At 41.7% G+C, this 18,959-nt stretch overlaps 2 protein-coding genes across 14 annotated transcripts in view; one reads left to right on the top strand and one right to left on the bottom strand.

The window, feature by feature from the left end:
- INTS8 (integrator complex subunit 8) overlaps positions 1 to 3,503 on the top strand; it is a 30,583-nt gene extending 27,080 nt beyond the window's left edge. For 10 of the 12 annotated variants that reach the window (XM_084849102.1, XM_084849100.1, XM_084849099.1 and 7 more), the window contains exons 24-28: positions 1,883 to 1,933; positions 2,091 to 2,164; positions 2,237 to 2,301; positions 3,034 to 3,077; positions 3,289 to 3,503. In XM_084849102.1, coding sequence (XP_084705228.1) covers positions 1,883 to 1,933; positions 2,091 to 2,164; positions 2,237 to 2,301; positions 3,034 to 3,077; positions 3,289 to 3,405 — 351 coding nt within the window. In that variant the 3' untranslated portion in view covers positions 3,406 to 3,503. The remainder of the gene's footprint in view (positions 1 to 1,882; positions 1,934 to 2,090; positions 2,165 to 2,236; positions 2,302 to 3,033; positions 3,078 to 3,288) is intronic. The other 2 variants (XM_084849105.1, XM_084849101.1) reach the window with 1 other exon arrangement.
- Positions 62 to 18,959, bottom strand: part of CCNE2 (cyclin E2) — a 31,942-nt gene continuing 13,044 nt past the window's right edge. For both annotated transcript variants that reach the window (XM_084849107.1, XM_084849109.1), the window contains 5 exons: positions 16,053 to 16,148; positions 15,087 to 15,221; positions 14,041 to 14,152; positions 6,525 to 6,679; positions 62 to 4,553 (listed from right to left, as the gene is read on the bottom strand). In XM_084849107.1, coding sequence (XP_084705233.1) covers positions 4,455 to 4,553; positions 6,525 to 6,679; positions 14,041 to 14,152; positions 15,087 to 15,221; positions 16,053 to 16,148 — 597 coding nt within the window. In that variant the 3' untranslated portion in view covers positions 62 to 4,454. The remainder of the gene's footprint in view (positions 4,554 to 6,524; positions 6,680 to 14,040; positions 14,153 to 15,086; positions 15,222 to 16,052; positions 16,149 to 18,959) is intronic.

The following is an 18,959-nucleotide window of genomic DNA, read 5'->3' as shown; positions in this document are numbered from 1 at the left end:
AGTAAAACAGATGTATAGGCATATATTATGCTTTACAAATGTAAAACAGGAGTTTTCTTCTGAGAGTTTGATAACACAAGTTTAATACAGAAGACCCATCAGTTAAAGTTCAAGATTCCAAACCTAATAGACCTTTGAATCCATCAAGATCCCAAATTTACTAAACATTTGAATCTACCATTCCTCCCCCCAACCCTGCCATGTTTTCCCTAGCTGTCCCAGTGCTACAAGCCCTGTGTAAAATTGATTGAATACTTGGAAGTACAGCCAGGTTCATTTAAGATTACCCAGGAACACTCTCATTAAGTACACCATTTGCACCATCTGTGTAAATCAGGTCTGCAAGGGCACACAGAGGAGTTTTCTCCCAACTTTTAAATTCTCTTCTGGAGACTTTCCCAAGCCTGTATATCTTTGGAAGTGGTATAAGGTTTCTGTTCATAGGGGCTGTTAATGCCCAGGAACAGGGTAGAATTATTAGCACGTTAGCCAGCCAGAGCCCTTGGAACAGGACAGGCTATAGTAGGTTTTTAAAAAACAAATACATGCCAAATTGTCCATTGAAAAAGCTGTCGTCGTCCCCCCCCCCCCCCAATGGAGGCAGGAATGCCAATATTATAGCAGGATCTGTGGTCTGCAAGCTTGCCTCTTCTGCTTGAATAGGTCCCACTGCTCATATTTTGTAATTATTTCTTCTTGAGGGCATCTCCATAAAAAGGGAGTAGATGTGCTGCCAGTTTAAGTCTACCTAGTAGATGAGGTAGGCTTGAGCTTTACAGGAAAGGTCTACATTTGCCCTGTTCACAACAGCAGCAAAGCATGGGTTCATTACTTAACCCATGATTTGCTGGGTCATGTTCTGCATGTGAACCACTTCCACTTTTGTGTAATCAACCCCTGATCTGCCCAATTGGGGTTGCGTGATGTGTGAACCCAGATGCTATGGGTTATTCAGCACAAAGTTAAACCACAAATAACCCAGTGTCCAGGGTCGCACATCACACAACAACCTATGATCAGGCCAATTAGAGGCTGATTATGCAAAGTAGCAGTGGTGTGCACATGGCATGCAAGTCTGCAGATTTGCTGCTGTTACATGTGAGCCAGGTCAGTGTCAGCAAGGCCTGGCTGAGGAGAAAAAGCATGAACTGGTTTGCAGTTAAGCACTAGGCCAAGAGACATGGGGCAGGTATTTCTCTGTCACCCATACAGCTGAATATATTCCAGGCCTTGCATTCTGCTGTTCTAGGAGAAATATATGTTTGAAAGTATTTGACGTCATGACTACATCTGCTGAGGCATAGCTGGGTTTATTTGCAAGTAAATTTTTGCAGTCTATAGCTTGATTTCCATACTGGTTGGTTGTATTTGTGAGAACTTTGAGGAATGGGTAGTCCTTACTCTAGCCTTTCACAATTACTGGGGAAGACATTGCCCATTGTGGAAGTGTCATGGATCAGTAGGGGAAAACCAATCTTGGGTATACACAGGATTCAGCAGAAACTACACATACACTAGAAGGTAAGACTTGATATTCAACAAGAAGGCAAATCTTCATACAGTCTTGCCTCTTTTAGTTCCAGTAACAGCAGCTAACTAGAATATCATCTTGAATATAATACAGATAGCTTTTCTAGGCTCTTGGCACCTGCAGAGCCAAAGAGCTAAGCAAATCAGAAGCTTCTGTAGTATGAGCAAATCTTTATTGAGCAAGGAGATAATTGTTAATTTGCTCTCTGTTGCTATTTTTGGGCAGAAGCTAGAAATAGTAACATTTCTTAATGGGCTAGGTGTGAATTGTATACCCCAAGTATTAGTTATTTCATGTAACTGGATACATTTACAGGCTTGCTTTAAATGGTACATATATATTTTTCTCTAGGTGATAAAACGAATGATAAAATGTTGTTCTCTGCTCAATTGCCATACACAGGTAAGAACGTTTCCAGCTGCTAACTACTCCTAATAAAATGTTTATCAAGATAAAAAAGCAGGCCTATACATTTATCTGAAGTATAGTATAAACTACAGTATGAACTCCTCTGATCATGTGGTAGTTGTATAATTAGTAAGTCTTCCTTTTTCTCCAGGTAGCAATTTTATGCCAGTTCCTTCGAGAAGTAGATTATAAAACTGCATTTAAAGCCCTTCAGGAGCAAAATAGGTAAACAAGCTTTTAAATTTTCACATACTATATAATACATTGGTATAAACTAACAAAAGGTTTATTTTGCAGTCATGATGCCATGGACTCTTATTATGACTATATCTGGGATATTACCATCTTGGAATATTTGACATGTATCCTTTTATTTTTCAAAGCCACACTGGACTAGTTTGAAGACCAGAATGGCTTAAATAGTTTTAAGTCCTTATTTTCTGCAAAATAGGCTGATGGACAGCAGTGGCTACATTTTCAAGAAGCGTATCAGCCAGGTACCACAAAACAGGGAAGTGACCAAATGTAAACAGTCTCACTAGTAGGAGTTCCTTAGATACCACCCCAGTTTTCCTGTAATGGCAACGAATCGTGGGTTACAGTGCAGGCCGATCAGAGGTTGCATATTCAAAATGGTGGCGATACACACCGTGGCAAATCAGGGGTTAATAAACATTCAAACAGGTCTGGAGCATTCTCTCATGCTGGATGGATAATATGGTAGGGAAATCAAAGATGAAGCATATTTCTTCAAACTGGCCTCTTGATGATTACTGTATTCAGTGTAATCTAATGGATATAACTGGTATGTAGGTAAGCCCAATGTTCTGTCTACAAAATGGGCATGTGTCAAAGGTATTTGCTTGAATTCTAAAGCTGCAGCCCTTGAATAGAAGGCAAGTTATGCTCGCAGGAGAGCGCAAGAAGAGCACAATGCTCTTTCTGCTCAGGGACTGAAAAGTTAGGGTCCAATTCATTGTGTGAGGTTAAAGAATCTGAAAACTGTAAAATTGGCATAAATCATCTTAATCTCTAAGACTAAATATAAAGTCTTGCTCCTTGCACTCTTCTAGCTTTCCTTAGTGGTATTTCAGATCTTCATCATAAGCGAGGAGAGACAGACAAGAGACAGATAGCAGTAAGTTACTGTTATTTTAGAGCAGACACTTTTAACACTTCCACTTTGCTAGTTATGTGATTTCTGATGTGCAGCCATTACATAAAACTGTAACCTATCTGAATTGTGGCTGGTTTACACTTTCCCCACCTATCAAGTACAAAATGTTCTAAATGTGAAACTCAGAACCTGCTTATTAACAAGAACTCGTGTTGCTTTTTTGTACACTTAGGTTAAAGCTATTGGGCAGACTGAGCTGAATTCTAGTAATCCAGAAGAAGTACTACAGCTTGCTGCTCAAAGGCGGAAAAAGAAGTTTCTTCAAGCAATGGCAAAACTTTACTTTTAGAGCCCTCTTTCTAATATAGTGGGATGAAATGAAGCAGCAGGATACTCCAATAGTTTATTTAACTCATGACTTTTTAAAAATACATATTTATAAACATACTGTGTGGTATTTTCCTATTTAGAAAACTTAAATTCCTTTTTTATTTTTACAAGACTATACAGAAGTAGATTAGCTTTTGTAATGCATTACAAAGATGCAGGCTGGAATAAAGAGCGACTGCCTCAACAATGAACTACTGTGGGCAGAGCATGGCTCCCCCTGCTAGTTAACACTGTCCTGGCTCCAGTCTACTCCAGTCTGTTTTCCCTTGCTTCTTAGTGGCTTGTTGGATAGAAGATATGGTAGCACCTCATGAAGAAAGAGGTAGTATACAACTGTTTTCTGAAGGTGTTTTTCCAGTTATGAGCAGCAAATTCTTGCCTCTGGGAGTAGAGTCAAAGTTTACTACAGTCTCTCCACCCCCTTGTTATTAGGCCAAAGATTAAGTCAATTCCACCTCATTCCATAGCTACACTACTACGTGTATAGAGGTAGGAAGGTTGACTTATTAACCTTTTGTTTTCACAGCAGGGACTTGTGCTAGGGGCTGCACTGTTATTAGGCTGAAGTCTGACTAGTACTGTTGAGCATAGTTTCAGCCTGTACAACTCAGTCTTCTTTCACCACAGGCCAGAAGATCCTGTCTTTCTTCCAAAACTGGCATGTGCTTCAGGCAGTTGGCACGGAAGGTTTCTAAGCTCATACACAGCTAAACCACTGACAGATGCAACTGTGTCCATCATAAACTTGAAAGTTACTTAAGGTGACTAACCAGGTTAAAAATCCATTGTTACAAATTTAACTCCTCAGGAGACATCTGGTTTCTGTTCCGCAGTAGAGCTGGGTAGGCTGCAAACTTAAAGTTCAAACCAGTTGCTTTAGAGTTTCCTTCTGTTACATTTGATAGTCTTCCCAGCCACTTGTCAAGTGTCAAAGGGTTTTTTTTTTGTAAAAGATAAAGTCTTTTATATTGTTCCTAGCCTTGACACGCATTCAGAGATGCAAGGGTTTCACTTTTCAGAACTCCTTGGGGGTGTAATTATTCCTCCTGTACACACTGGGGATAGTTGGCCAGGTACTGCAGCAGTTACTTCATAGTTAACTTCATCCTATTCAATGAAAAGAATGGTAATTACAATGATGAAAGCCAATGATTTCTGCTTTACTATCCCCCCTTTTTGCTAAGAGGATGTTCCTCTGGTAAGGCAGGGCTGAACAATGATTTGCTGAGGGGCTGGAACCAATCTTCAGTCTGTTCCCTGTCTCATGTGGAGAGGCAGGCATAGCTCACAGTAGTTCCATAATAGTATGTTTAGCAGTCTTCTAGTCTTTATTCCTGAATTACTTTGACCTTCTATGGAGTACAGGAGTTGTTTTTTTCTGCAGCTTTATGGGAAGCAGCCCCTTTGCATAAACTTGTAGGGTGGACGACATTGACCTTTATACATAAATTGATACCTATGCCTCAGCTGAGGCAGCCTTTTGTTGTAAGGTCTTTCAGACATTCCTCAAGACCTAGGACTTGGTATCTGCAAGGCTATTTGGACACAGAATTATCACTCTCCCAGGCATATATTATTTTTTTTTTTTTACATCCTATCCCTCCTCTTCCTCGCCATGAGTACAGAAAACATCCTTAGCTAGTGAACTATACAGTCAGTACTGCTACAGAAGCATCTTGCTTTCCTCATTTCCACACCGTTCTAACAAATGCTAAAACAAAGTTTGGCAGTCAAGTTTTGTTGAGAAATTGAGCCAAAAAACCCTGGTATTTTCTATGGGACCAAATAGTTAATTTTTGGTCCCTGGGAGGCCAAAGGAAAATAGGGTGGCTCCCATAAAAGAGGGAAGTCCACACTGGCCTGTGGGAGCTACATTTTTAAAAAAAAATTGCAGTAACCCTGAAATGTGTCCTGACAAAGTAATTTCTGAAGCACAGAGAGGACATGCTGGGATATCACTTTGGAGATTTGTTACAGAAAGAACACACCCACGCCCCTTCACCACTTATTAAAGGAAGCCCCTCCAGGGGGAGCAAACATCTTCAGAATTTTTCCTAGCCCCAAAGAACATGCCTGTGGACAGAAAACAGCATTTTCTAACAGCTGCCTCAATAGTTACAAGGAGCAGAGAAGAGCTATAGTCCTCTAATGTTCTTTAGCAGGTGGTACTTACAAGGTATACTGTCTCAGTATAGGTGGTTCAAGATAGGTATGAACTTATTTACTCAGCTTTGATGAAATAGCATGCATACACCCACGCTTTCGTTGGAAATACAGGGTGTTACGACACACAGACACTTGGACAAGTTTGATCTGTGTTTTTCCTTTCCATCGCTATCTTAATAGATACCAACCAAAATTGGGCATCTTCCATGTATGGGGCCTTCTGTCCACAGAAATCCTGGATCCAACCCACTGGTTTTAATTTCTAATGCAACTATATTAGCAGTTGACAATGTCCATGAACTTTGACTTGGTTCCCCAGAAAAAGCAAGCAAAGTTGCCAATAGGCTTGGAGATATTCCAGGCAACTTACAGTTGTCCTTGTCCTTAAGAATCTTTTTAGGTCCTGGTACTCAAGAATACTATCCTTTCTTGTTAGGCAAAAGCTTGAGAAATTGTCCAGACTTTATTATAAACAATTCAGACAGATAATCTGATGCAAGTCAGATCAGCACATCACTTTTTATTAGCAGCTGAAGTTACCAAACTGTTAGCTTATTTACACCCACCTACGCTTTTACTGTTTCTTCAAGTCATTGGTGCCTTGGCTGCTATCATTTCTCTTGAATTCTGGGCTCTCTCCATGCACAATGCATGTGCTTTAAATGGAGAAGGATGTTGCCAGATTTGGCCCCAAGCCCACCAGCTGCTGGCCTATAACCAGTTATTTTATACATCTCCCTTGTGCTATACAAATCCACCTTTGCCATCTTACTCATAGGGGTATGCATGTAACTAGCATGTAACTTGTTACATTGTACGTGGGCTACAGCTAGCAGGAACCTTTCATACTGAGGTGTGCTACCATCACTATGAAGACCAAACTCATTCAGAAAGAAGGGGAAAAACTCTTACCAGCATGTCCAAGTAGTTTGTGTGGGTTTGTATATTATGTCTATCTTCTGCTGCAATCTTCTTAAAATTCTTCAATTTTACTGGGGATTTTTTTGCTATCTTAACAAATGGTTCCATCCACTCTACACATTCAGCAATACTGTCCCAATCCAAGCCTGGCAAGAAAAAAGGAACATTTGACTCTAGCTACTTGAATTGCATTTTCACCTCTCCAACATACAAGGGCTACACAAATATTTAGTCCTAGTACTTATGTATAGTGTGTCATGTCCAATAGAGGAAGATCGACTTTTTACAGAATGTAAATAGGGTCTACTTGATACCAAGCGCTTCAAAACTAATCCACAGTTCATAATATTCATATAGAACTCTACATAGACTTGCCCAGTAATCCTTACAACAACCCTATAAAGGGACAAAACTAGAAACGCCCCAGACTGCAGACAGGTGTTATGGCTCAGCGGAACCATCCGGTGAGTTCATGGCAGAGGCAAGATCTGAACCACAAAATTTGAGTTTGACTTCCTGATTCACAGCTTAGACTTGGCTACTTGATCTCTTTAATACAGTTCTTGGTTTCACAGGCCTGGTGCAATAGGACTGGACAGACAGAAAAAGAACACCTAGAAGTCAAACTAGGAAACAAAACTCATGTACACTATGGTTTCATCACTGCTTTTCATTTCTGAAATGTAATATATGTGCTGAGACTTAAATGTGCCTGTTTAAAAAAAAGTAGTCACAAGGGAAGCTAGATGAGCGTGGGCCCAATCTTTCCTCTGAAGCTTCCACTGCACCAGCTCCTAATGCCCACTACTTTTTCCAGATCATAGCTAGTCTGTAGGTAATAGCATTTGGCAAAGTAACAAAAGTCACTTGCAAAGGAAAAGCTAGTACACAGCTCTTATTTTCAAAAGGAAGTGTATGAAGCCAGACCAGAGGCTGAAAGCATGGGGGAGAAATTGGAAGGGAAAAAACCCACAGGGAAGCAGCTGTTGATCTAGAGTAGAACTATGCTGGCCAAACCAGGATTGAGCGAAGAGTTTATTTCTACCCTGAATCTCATTCTGGTGAAGGAGAGGGAAAGCCAGGTCAAGTGTCGAGATTTATGATCCCGGAAGCATCTATCTGATGCTTGCTGTAGGGGGAAAGTAGGTCAGCGGAATAATGAAGGAAATGCAGCTGGAAGTTTGCAGCCATATATTCTGGCAACCTATAATAACTAGCTGTACCCATCGTGAAAAACTTCGCAACCCTGTGTGTATAAGTTTATGACGTAGTAACTTCATTAATCAGCTGTTTTACCCGATCTTCAGATTTTACAACTTCGTATTAAATTTCTACTAAAACTGTTAAGATATAGACTAGTGCAGTAAGTGATGAAGTTGTTCAGTTTTGAAAGCTTTTAAAAAAAAAACAAAAAATTCGCTATCGCCCATGGTTTTGGAGTTACACACAATAGAAAAACATATTTTCCAAATATTTTGATGAAATTAGCCCCCAAAGTGATTTTCGGTATTTTCTGTGAATCTGCGTGGTGTTAATTAAAAAAAATTATGTAAATCGGCCAACAGGAACTCAAGATATTGATTGCTAAAGAAATCGTTTCATGTTTTAATATATATCACACGGTGAAAGATTTTGTAACAGAAGCTCATGCAAAGTGCTAATTCAAGCACTAAATGTCAATTTTACCGTTATTTATCTCTAAACACCTTTGCCATTCCATATCTTCAGTTAGTAAATTATGTGGTTGAGCTGCTTCTTTAAAAATATCATACACTACCCCATTCTATGTTCTGATATCTTCGTAACAGGTAGCACCAACAACTTGTAGTAATAGGTGCCCACATACCCTTTCCCCTGAGCACTGATTGTTTGGAGTTTTCCTGGATTTTGTGATGTTTTCTCCCCATTCTAAAGGGGTGAAATGCTTCTCCTAAGGCTTAGTGAAGCTGCAATAGGCTGGTATATTTGGTCTTTTGGACCCTCTCCTTTGCCTTTGGCTGCACCCACCGCTGGAATGCAGCCCCCGAGAGCTTCCCTAAAATGGAATTCAGCACTTGGGCTGAAAAAGGTTCAACACCCCTGGCATAAATCCTATAGCATGTAATAGTTAGGGATGCAGAACTTCTGCTCTGTGGGCCAGATTCGGACCTCCAGGTCTTCCAATCCAAACGTCCAGGCTCTTTCCAGGCCACACCCCTTCATTGTCCCCCCTCCAGGTTACTGATATTATTTACTCCTAGTATAATTACTTATTCTTTCCAACTACAAAGGGGGTCTCATGCACATTGGGGAAGAAGAATGCCTGGATGCAAATGTCTTCTTCCTTCCTGTTGCATGCTGGACACATTTAAGAGTTCCACCTACTTTGGCTCTGGCACCACCCATTTTTGGCTCTGGCCCTACCTACTGCTGGAATGTGGTGCGGGAAAAACCCTGGACAGGTTTTGACTGAGGTAACGTGGAAAAAGTTTTCCCAAATTATAATAAACTTTAACAATTAATTGCAAAGCTGTCAATTCATTTTCGGGGGTGCAATTATTTTTCTGCAAATCTAGGCTTTGGCAACTTTAATTTGAGACCATTCTGAACTCGATCAGACAATATTTAGGGGTCAAAATGGAGTGAACAAAAATCCATGCTCTGTATTAATGTACAGATTAATGGGTACCATTGATATCCATATTTATTTGGAAACAAGTCCAGAAGGGGAATCCAGAAAACTACAGACCAGTAGGACTGATGTCAACATTAGGCAAAATTCTAGAACTGGCTATTAAACTGTCAGTCTGCAAGTGGTTAAAATACACTGAGTACGAGGAGCCACAAGAGATGTTATTTTCATTACAGGAGACTGGAATGCTAAGGTGGGTAGTCAAATGACACCTGGAATTACAGGCAAGCATGGTCTGGGGAAACAAAATGAAGCAGGACATAGGCTGATAGAATTTTGCCAAGACAACTCACTGTGCATAACAAACACTCTCTTCCAACAACCTAAGAGACGACTTTATACATGGACTTCACCAGATGGTCGACACCGAAATCAGATTGACTACATACTTTGTAGCCAAAGGTGGCAGCCATCTATGCAGTCAGTAAAAACAAGACCTGGAGCTGACTGTAGTTCAGATCACGAACTTCTTATTGCACAATTTAGAATCAGACGAAAGAGAATAGGGAAGACCCACAGATCAGTGCGATATGAGCTCACGAATATTCCTCATGAATATGAAGTAGAGGTGAAGAATAGATTTAAGGGACTAGATTTAGTAGATAGCATCCCGGAAGAACTATGGACAGAAGTTCGCAACATTGCTCAGGAGGTGGCAACAAAAAATGTCACAAAGAAAAAGAAAACCAAGAAGGCAAGATGGCTGTCTGCTGAGACACTGGAAGCAGCCCAAGAAAGAAGGAAAGAAAAGGCAACAGTGACAGGTTAATATGACCAATTAAATGCAAAATTCCAGAGGTTAGCCAGAAGAGATAAGGAATTATTTTTAAACAAGCAATGCACGGAAGCGGAAGAAGTTAATAGAATAGGAAGGACAAGAGACCTCTTCCAGAAAGATAGAAACATCGGAGGTAAATTCCAGGCAAAAATGGGTATGATCAAAAACAAAGATGGCAAGGACCTAACAGAAGCAGAAGAGATCAAGAAAAGGTGGCAAGAATATATGGAAGATCTGTATAGGAAGGATAATAAAATCGGGGATAGATTTGACAGTGTGGTCAGTGAGTTAGAGCCAGAAATCGTGAAGAGTGAAGTTGAATGGGCCTTAAGAAACATTGCTAATAACAAGGCAGCAGGAGACAACGGTATCCCAGCTGAACTGTTTAAAATCTTGCAAGATGATGCTGTCAAGGTGATGCATGCCATATGCCAGCAAATTTGGAAAACACAAGAATGGCCACCAGGTTGGAAAAAATCAACTTATATCCCCATACTAAAAAAGGGAAACACTAAAGAATGTTCAGACTATCAAACAGTGGCACTTATTTCACATGCCAGTAAGGTAATGCTCATGATCTTGCAAGGTAGACTCCAGCAATTCATGGAACGAGAATTGCCAGATGTACAAGCAAACGGCAGAGGAACTAGAGACCAAATTGCCACTATCCACTGGATAATGGAGAAAGCTAGGGAATTTCAGAAAAACATCTATTTCTGTTTTATTGACTCTTCTAAAGCCTTTGACTGTGTGGATCATAACAAATTGTGGCAAGTTCTTGGTAGTATGGGGATACCAAGTCATCTTGTCTGCCTCCTGAGGAATCCGTATAATGACCAAGTAGCAATGGTAAGAACAGACCATGGAACAACGGACTGGTTTAAGATTGGGAAAGGAGTACGGCAGGGTTGTATACTCTCATCCTACCTATTCAACCTGTACGCAGAACACATCATGCGACATGCTGGGCTTGATGAAGCCAGGGCTGGAGTTAAAATCGCTGGAAGAAACATTAACAATCTCCGATATGCAGATGATACCACTTTGATGGCTGAAAGTGAGGAGGAGCTGAGGAACCTGATGACGAAGGTGAAAGAAGAAAGTGCAGAAGCTGGGTTGCAGTTAAACCTCAAAAAAACCAAGATTATGGCAACCAGCTTCACTGATAACTGGCAAATAGAGGGAGAAAACGTGGAGGCAGTGACAGACTTTGTCTTTCTAGGCGCAAAGATTACTGCAGATGCTGACTGCAGCCAGGAAATCAGAAGACGTTTACTTCTTGGGAGAAGAGCAATGACAAATCTTGATAAAATAGTTAAGAGCAGAGACATCACACTGACAACAAAGGTCCACATAGTTAAAGCAATGGTATTCCCTGTAGTAACCTATGGCTACAAGAGCTGGACCATAAGGAAGGCTGAGCGAAGGAAGATAGATGCTTTTGAACTGTGGTGCTGGAGGAAAATTCTGAGAGTGCCTTGGACTGCAAGAAGATCAAACCAGTCCATACTCCGGGAATTAAAGCCAGACTGCTCACTTGAGGGAATGATATTACAGGCAAAACTGAAGTACTTTGGCCACATCATGAGAAGACAGGATACCCTGGAGAAGATGCTGATGGTAGGGAAAGTGGAAGGCAAAAGGAAGGGGGCCAACCAAGGGCAAGATGGATGGATGATATTCTGGAGGTGACAGACTCGACCTTGGGGGAGCTGGGGGTGGCGACGGCCGACAGGAAGCTCTGGCATGGGCTGGTCCATGAAGTCATGAAGAGTCGGAAGCGACTGAACGAATAAACAACCAACTAGGCGCCACCATGGGTTTGTCAGGAATAGGCCTTGCTAGACTAATCAATCAATCAAACTCTCTCTCTCTCTCTCTCTCTCTCTCTCTCTCTCTAACACAGAGTCACTAGTCTGGTAGATCATGGGAATGCCATGGACATAGCATATCTCGATTTCAGCAAAGCATTTGACAAGATTTCCCACAATATCCTCATTGACAAGATGGTAAAATGTGGGTTTTATGCTACCCCTGTAAGGTGTATCAGCAGCTGGTTGAGCAACTGTATTAAACCAATGCTTATTAATAGTTAAGCATCACCTTGGTGGGAGGTCTTGAATAGAGTGCTATAGGGCTCTGCCCTAGGCCCTGTACCATTAATTTTTTTCATAAATAACCTAATGAGAGTGTAGAGGGTTTCCTTATCAAACCTGCAGATGACACAAAGCTAGGAGGGATAACCAACACCATAGATGACAGAATTGAAATTCAAAAGAATCAAGACAGGCTGGAACACAGGGCCAAAACAAGCTGAAATTCAAGGATAAATGTAAAATTTACCAAATGTACATAAATGTACATTTACCCTAAATTTTACGTTTACTTGCAAAAAAAATCAATAGCATGAGTAAAGGATAGAGAACACCTGACTTGGCAGCATACATGTGAAAGGATTTAGGCGTCTTAGTGAATCACAAGCTGAATATGAAGCAGCGATGTGATGCAGCTGCTAACAAAGCTAACGCAATGGTTCTGGGCACCACCTTTTATGGATGACATGGACAAACTTGAGAACAGCATCCAAAGAAGAGCAACCATGATGGCTGGGGCTGGAAACCAAGCCCTACAGGGAATGGCTGAAAGATGGGCAGTACGTTTAGGAAGATACCGTGAGAAAAAGGAAGATTGAGGGGAAATATGATAGCAGTCTTCAAATATCTAAAAGGCTATCATGCAGAAAATGGAGCAGAATCATTTGATGCACCAGAGAGCAGGACTGGAACCAATGGGTGGAAAGTGCAAGGAAGCGGATTTTGGCTAAGCATCAGAAAAAACTTTTCAACAGAATTGTTTAACAGCCAAAGAAGACTGTCTCAGGCAGTGGGGGTTCTTATTTGCCGAATGTATTTAAGTAGAGGCTGGATGACCATCTGCCAGGGATGCTGTAGCTTAATTGCGAAGCCTACATTGAGCAGGGGGTTGGACTAGATGATCTCCAAGGCACCTTCCAGCTCTGTGATTATTTTAGCATGTTCAGGTCTGCAAAAATTTTAGAAGTCAGCCATAAGGAACCAAACTCTCACATTGTGTGCACACACACACACACACACACACACACACACACCACAGCACAATGCAAACTGAGCATGCTCAGTAGCTATAGCATACAGATAATTAGTTGAAAAAGAAGACTGGGGGAGGTGAAAATGGAGTAAGTGGGCTGGAAGTGACCAGTGAAGGAGGGTGGGATGGCTGTGGCTCTCCAAGAGACTTCAAAACACAGCAGATCAGCTGGCAGAGCAGAAGAAGCTAAGAGAGAACAAGCAGAGGGGGTGAGGAGAGTGGAAAGTGGACAGTTATGTCTGTATGTCTACATTCTCCAATCTCTCTATTTCCTCCTCTGTTCAGTGGATGGAGAAAAGAGAAGGAGAAAAATGGAGCAAAAGAGGATGGGGGGAGGGGGAGAGAGAGAGAGAGAGAGAGAGGGAGAAAGAAAGAAAGAAAGAAAGAAAGAAAGAGTAGAGAAAACCATCTTGTTGTCTGAATAGGTAAATTTCCTTATTTACACTGCGAAGCTATTTTTAAATGTGCCCAGGGACAGGTGTGAGAGCTGCCCACAGAAATCAGAGGTTTTAATTTTTTATGTAAGGTTTTAATGCAGCTGTGATTGATCTAGGGAAGGGGGCAGATGAGACAAAGCTCAAGAGGAAGCAGAACATTAGGAGAAGAGAAAGTAGAAGGCAAGAGCAAAGGTGGAAGGAAGAAAAAAGCATGGATCATCAGGAGTGAAAACAGGGCCCTCTGGTGACACCCCTCCAGAGAGGGAGAACCACCCCATATCCTGAGCCAACAACTCCCTTAGTCACAGCCTCAGGTAATACATACACACCACGGACATGCAATATTTTGCTGTGGGGTCCCCAATGTATTTTATCCTAAAATGTATACTTTGCACTTTCAAGTGCCAATGCGTATATCCATACATGTATTGCATAGATATTGCTGTTACCAAGGACAAACTACAAGCACACAAGGAACATGATGGTTTACCATACCTGAAACTCTCTTAACTACTAGTACTGAGGTGTAACAGCAGAGTGCAGCCGCCGCCAATATTCTATACTGGAAATCCAAACAATTAACATCTAAAATACAGAGATCTAAAAGCTGTTAAAAGAAACAGACAGTGTTAGAAAGATGTCATTATAACTAATCTCCATGTAGGTATCTTACAACCACAAGGGATAACTTGCTTAAATTGTGACACTGTCACAATTTAAGCAAGATTATCAAACAAAATACATCAATTGCTTAGGTTCTCAAAACAGCAGGAGTACATCTTCATGTATACAGAAGTTCCACAAAGCTCATATTACTGGAGATTACATAAATAAGCTTTCCTACAACACTAATAAATACTCTTTGCCTTTAAGTGGGATTGCTGAACTAGAAAGCATTAATTTATTTATTGCATTTATATCCTGCCTTTTTTTCCTCTTGTAGGGAACCCAAGGTGGCTTACATTATCCTCCTCTCCATTTTATCCTCACAACAACCCTGTGAGGTAGAGGTTGGGCTGAGAGTCTGTGACTGGCCCAAAGTTACCCAGTGAGCTCCCATGGCCGAGTGGGGACTAGAATCCGGATATCCCGGCTCCCAGTCCAGCACTCTCACCACTACACCACACTGGCTTTAATCATTTTAATCAATTGGATTCAGCTGAAACAACGTTGCAAGCTGCAGTCTTAACTGATTTAATTCCTTGAGATCACCACTGTGTTGAAGCTAGCTCAAGGGATCCCCCCACACTATCAAGTTCCAACTACAAACAAAACTGATTCTCTTTTGCACCAGTGCTCAGTGTGTTGTGCGGTATGTGGAAAGAACAAGCTGTAGACAGCTATATGGGCAAGAGCTTAATGTGTTTCGTGTGGCTTCTTGCCGTGAATCCCAATGTCATCTTCCTTGTATTCAATGATCAGTGTGAGAAATCTGCCTCCAACTGACGGTGCATAACCTGCCAAGGAGCTGAAGTCTCTCTTCTAGATTTATTGCTCACTTGATGCCATTATATACCACACATACTGGAGCAGTAACTCACCTGTGCTATTTCAATAAACTTTTCCTGAGAATACTGAGGTAGCAGCACCTTTGGGACATCTTTCAGAGCATCCACTTGGAGATAAAGGTTCAGCCAAGAGATTACCGTTACTGGGCACAGTTCCCACTTTAGAGCCTACAGATGTTCAAACATCGTAACAAAAGCTTTAGGACAGACAAGTGCAGTCACTCAGCCATTGGGCTGCATGATATCTGTATATCTACAATCGCAGTAAGCAAGCTTTCATTCATTTGTCCCTATTGAACATTAGCTTAGTTCTCACAAATAGCAGATAAAGCAGATCTGTTTCTGTACTATATCACTGGCATATTAGGGAAAACTCTTCTATTCTAGCCTTCTCACCCAACATGCCAGTTTTCTGTGTGGGAGGATTGTATAAAGGAGTATTCAAATTCTGAGCCTCCACATGCATCTGTACACTACAGAAACCCATTTACCTCCTCATCTGATGTTTTGCAAGACTAGGCCCTTACTTCATACAATATATCCAACAACTCATAGTGCCTCCATGTTCTGGCAATAACCCTTCTCCAGTTAAGTGCTCCCATTTTAATGAAGCCAAGCAAAAGTAGTTTCTCAATAAAACCAAATGGTAGCTTCATAAGCCATAAGCTATTGTACCATCTCATACCTAAAGCTTCCCAGAAGCTCTATATTAGCATGAACTATTAGGTGCTTAACTCCTAGCCCTTAACACTTCCCAATCCTGATATAGCAGCCAGAACCATCTTCCACCAAATACTAGGCTTAAAATGATCCACTCTTCCTTCACAGAGGATGTACCCCAGCAGCTTTTAGAGTAACATTACAACTATGAGTTAAGAATCAAGACTTTGAATTTTTAAAAAAGCAATGTTTCCTGTTCTGTTAAGAAGCAATTAGAGCAATTCCTAGACTACCAACTCTAGAAATGGGCTAAAATAGCCAGCATCTTCATTTTGTTACCTTTAGTATAATGAGCTCCATCCTTATAATATCATCCTCGCTACAAGCACCATCAGTGACATAGGCGAACTCCTGTAGTTTGGGAGCATATATCTCCTTATTAAAAGAAAGGAGAAAAACAAAAAATCTTAGAACACACCACACAAGACAGAGTTTATAGTGCTATTGAGCGCACTACAAACCTGTTTCGTTGACCATTATGCATTATACATGGGGCTGCCTTTGAAAATGGTGCGGAAACTTCAGCTAGTCCAAAATAGGGCAGCAAGATTGTTAACAGGGACTGGCTAACAAGATCACATTAAACCAGTACTTTTCCAGCTGCACTGGCTGCCAGTCCATTTCCGGGCCTGATTCAAAGTGCTGGTATTAACATTCAAAGCCCTAAACGGCTTGGGGCTAGGTTATCTGAAGGATCCCCTCCTCCCATATGTGCCTGACCGGACCCTAAGATCACCCTCAGCAGTCATTCCCAGCGAGCCCCTGCCAAAGGAAGTGGGGTGGGTGGCTACCAGGAGGAGGGCCTTTTTTGCTGTGGCACCCCGGCTGTGGAATGAGCTCCCTAGAGAGGTTCACCTGGTGCCTACTTTGTACCCTTTTCAGCGCCAGGTGAAGACCTTTTTATTCTTCTAGCATTTTAGCTTCCTAGACTTTTAGCTCTGCTGTTTTAAATCTGTATTTTAAATCTCTGCATTGCTGCTAGGTTTTATTCTGGTTGTACTGTTATTTTGTGGTTTTAAGCTTTCGTATTTTATTGTGTTTTATGCTGTGCTTTGTGGTCTTAATTTTTGTGAACTGCCCAGAGAGGTTTGGCTATTGGGAGGTATAGAAATGAAATAAATAAATTACTATTTCCAGTTTATAGCCTGAAAGCCCAATTTCAGGTGCTTTTAGAACTCTGTATCAGTCATAGGAGTGTACTGGGTTGCTGAGTTGCGAGCACAGCTGGGCTACATGGATATGCCGGGCTGTATAAACCGTCACCTCAATCTGAGGCTGGGTAAGTAGTAGCTATAAGGGCTGGTGTGCATGACGTGGCCAGCTCATTGTGGGCTATTTAACCCACGGTGTCCTGCAGTGCATACCAGGCATGCGCAGTAGCTATTTTTGAGTCACCAATTATGGGTTGTGACATGTTGTCCAAACTCAGTGATTGTGAGTTATTCAAGGGTTAAACAACCCTTGCTTAACCCCTACTGCAAATTGTAGGCTAAGCAAGGGTCATTTAACTCTTGAATAATCCATGCTGGCCAGGTTCGCATGGCATGACGCAACCCCCAATCACTCCAATCAGGGTTTGTATGCTCAATATGGTGGCCACACACACCTGGTACACACCACAGCTTATCATGGGTTAAATAACCCACAATGACCCAGCTATGTCATATGAACCAAATCAAAGTTTGCAAAAAGAAAAAGCCAAACACATGCTACAATAGCACATAATTGTAGTGGCCAAGGGTCCAATATCCCCTACTCCAAGCAGAGGAGCCAGTTCACACAATTGCATGGGAGTCTGAAAGTTTCTTTATTGGACCACTGTCACTTGCCCAAGACTGCCTTGCAAAACAACAAAAACCACCCCCAAACCCAAGAGTCAAAGCTAAAATTTGAGCTCAGCCCTGCTAGGTCTAAGTCCTTTACTCTATCCCCAATCTACACTTGCTCTTCAGATCTATAAGCATCTCAATTACCAGTTTAATTGAAAGAGATGGATTACCCCATCTTAAGCGGCATAGTATATGCCTTACATGTTTTTGTCTTTGAGGAGAAAATGCACATATGAACTAAAAAGGTAAAGGTGTACCCAACCAGTCGTGTCCGACTCTAGGGTGCGGCGCTCATCCCCGTTTCTAAGCCGAAGAGCCAGCGCTGTCCGAAGACGCTTCCGTGGTCATGTGGCCGGCATGACTGAACACCGAGGTGCACGGAACGCTGTTACCTTTCCCGCCGAGGCGGTACCTATTTATCTACTTGCAATTTCTTGCTTTCGAACTGCTAGGTTGGCAGAAGCTGGGACTGAAGACGGGAGCTCACTCCGTCACGCAGCACTCGGGTCTCTAACTGCTGACCTGCAGGCCTTCCAGTCTGCAGTTCAGCGTCTTAACCACTAAGCCACCGCGGCCCCGTACATATGAACTAGTAACATATTAATACAGCACTCAAGTAGGCAAAATGCTGTTACTCAGCTCTCAGTCAGTACAATATTAACATTGCATTTTGGAGCTAGTAGGGTCTTATTAAGTCTGGGCCAAAATGCCCTCTCCCCACTTTTGCAAAGCCATTAGCCACCTACAAAGGAGAGGGGCCATTTTTGGAACTTTCAGGGTGCACAAGTTTTGTTTTAAGTGTTTAAAGCTTTGCCACCTCTTGAAGCAACAGCAGAACTGCAATCAGCAGCAGCAGACTCGCAACACACATTATTATGATGCAGGGTCATTCTCATTGGGTTATTAATATTGATTGATTACATTTCTATACTACTCCATAGCTGAAGCTCTCTGGGTGATTCACAGCAATTAAAACCACAAATAAGGAACCCTGCCAAGCTACTGCTTGAATCAGCAAAACTTTTAACAGTTTATTAAAAAGACTGACCCAACTCTCTGCCACCTCATTATCTATTAAGGTAAGATTTCTCCCACCCCCTGAAAAACACTGGGCCAAAAATCTTTAGGGGGCCCTTTTGCCTATCCTCATCCACCCAAAGTGCTGAAAAAAGCCAAACTGAATATTTTCGCCAAGCACTAGTTTTTAATGGCACAGAGGCAGAGACCATGGCTTTCTTCACATGGCACTTTTATCCTGCAATTGAGATTGCTCCTTCATGGAAGTTTGCAGGCTCTTTACATGACGCTGGTAACCCCCAAGGCGTCTCCCTGCACTAAATGCCGTTTGTACCATTTT

Source organism: Heloderma suspectum, chromosome 4 (genome assembly GCF_057233095.1).
Source record: "Heloderma suspectum isolate Gila_16-S chromosome 4, 16-S_ref, whole genome shotgun sequence".
Taxonomy (NCBI): Eukaryota; Metazoa; Chordata; class Lepidosauria; order Squamata; family Helodermatidae; genus Heloderma; species Heloderma suspectum.
The sequence above is the reverse complement of the archived record's forward strand: the minus strand, read 5'-3'. Positions and strand labels throughout refer to the sequence as shown.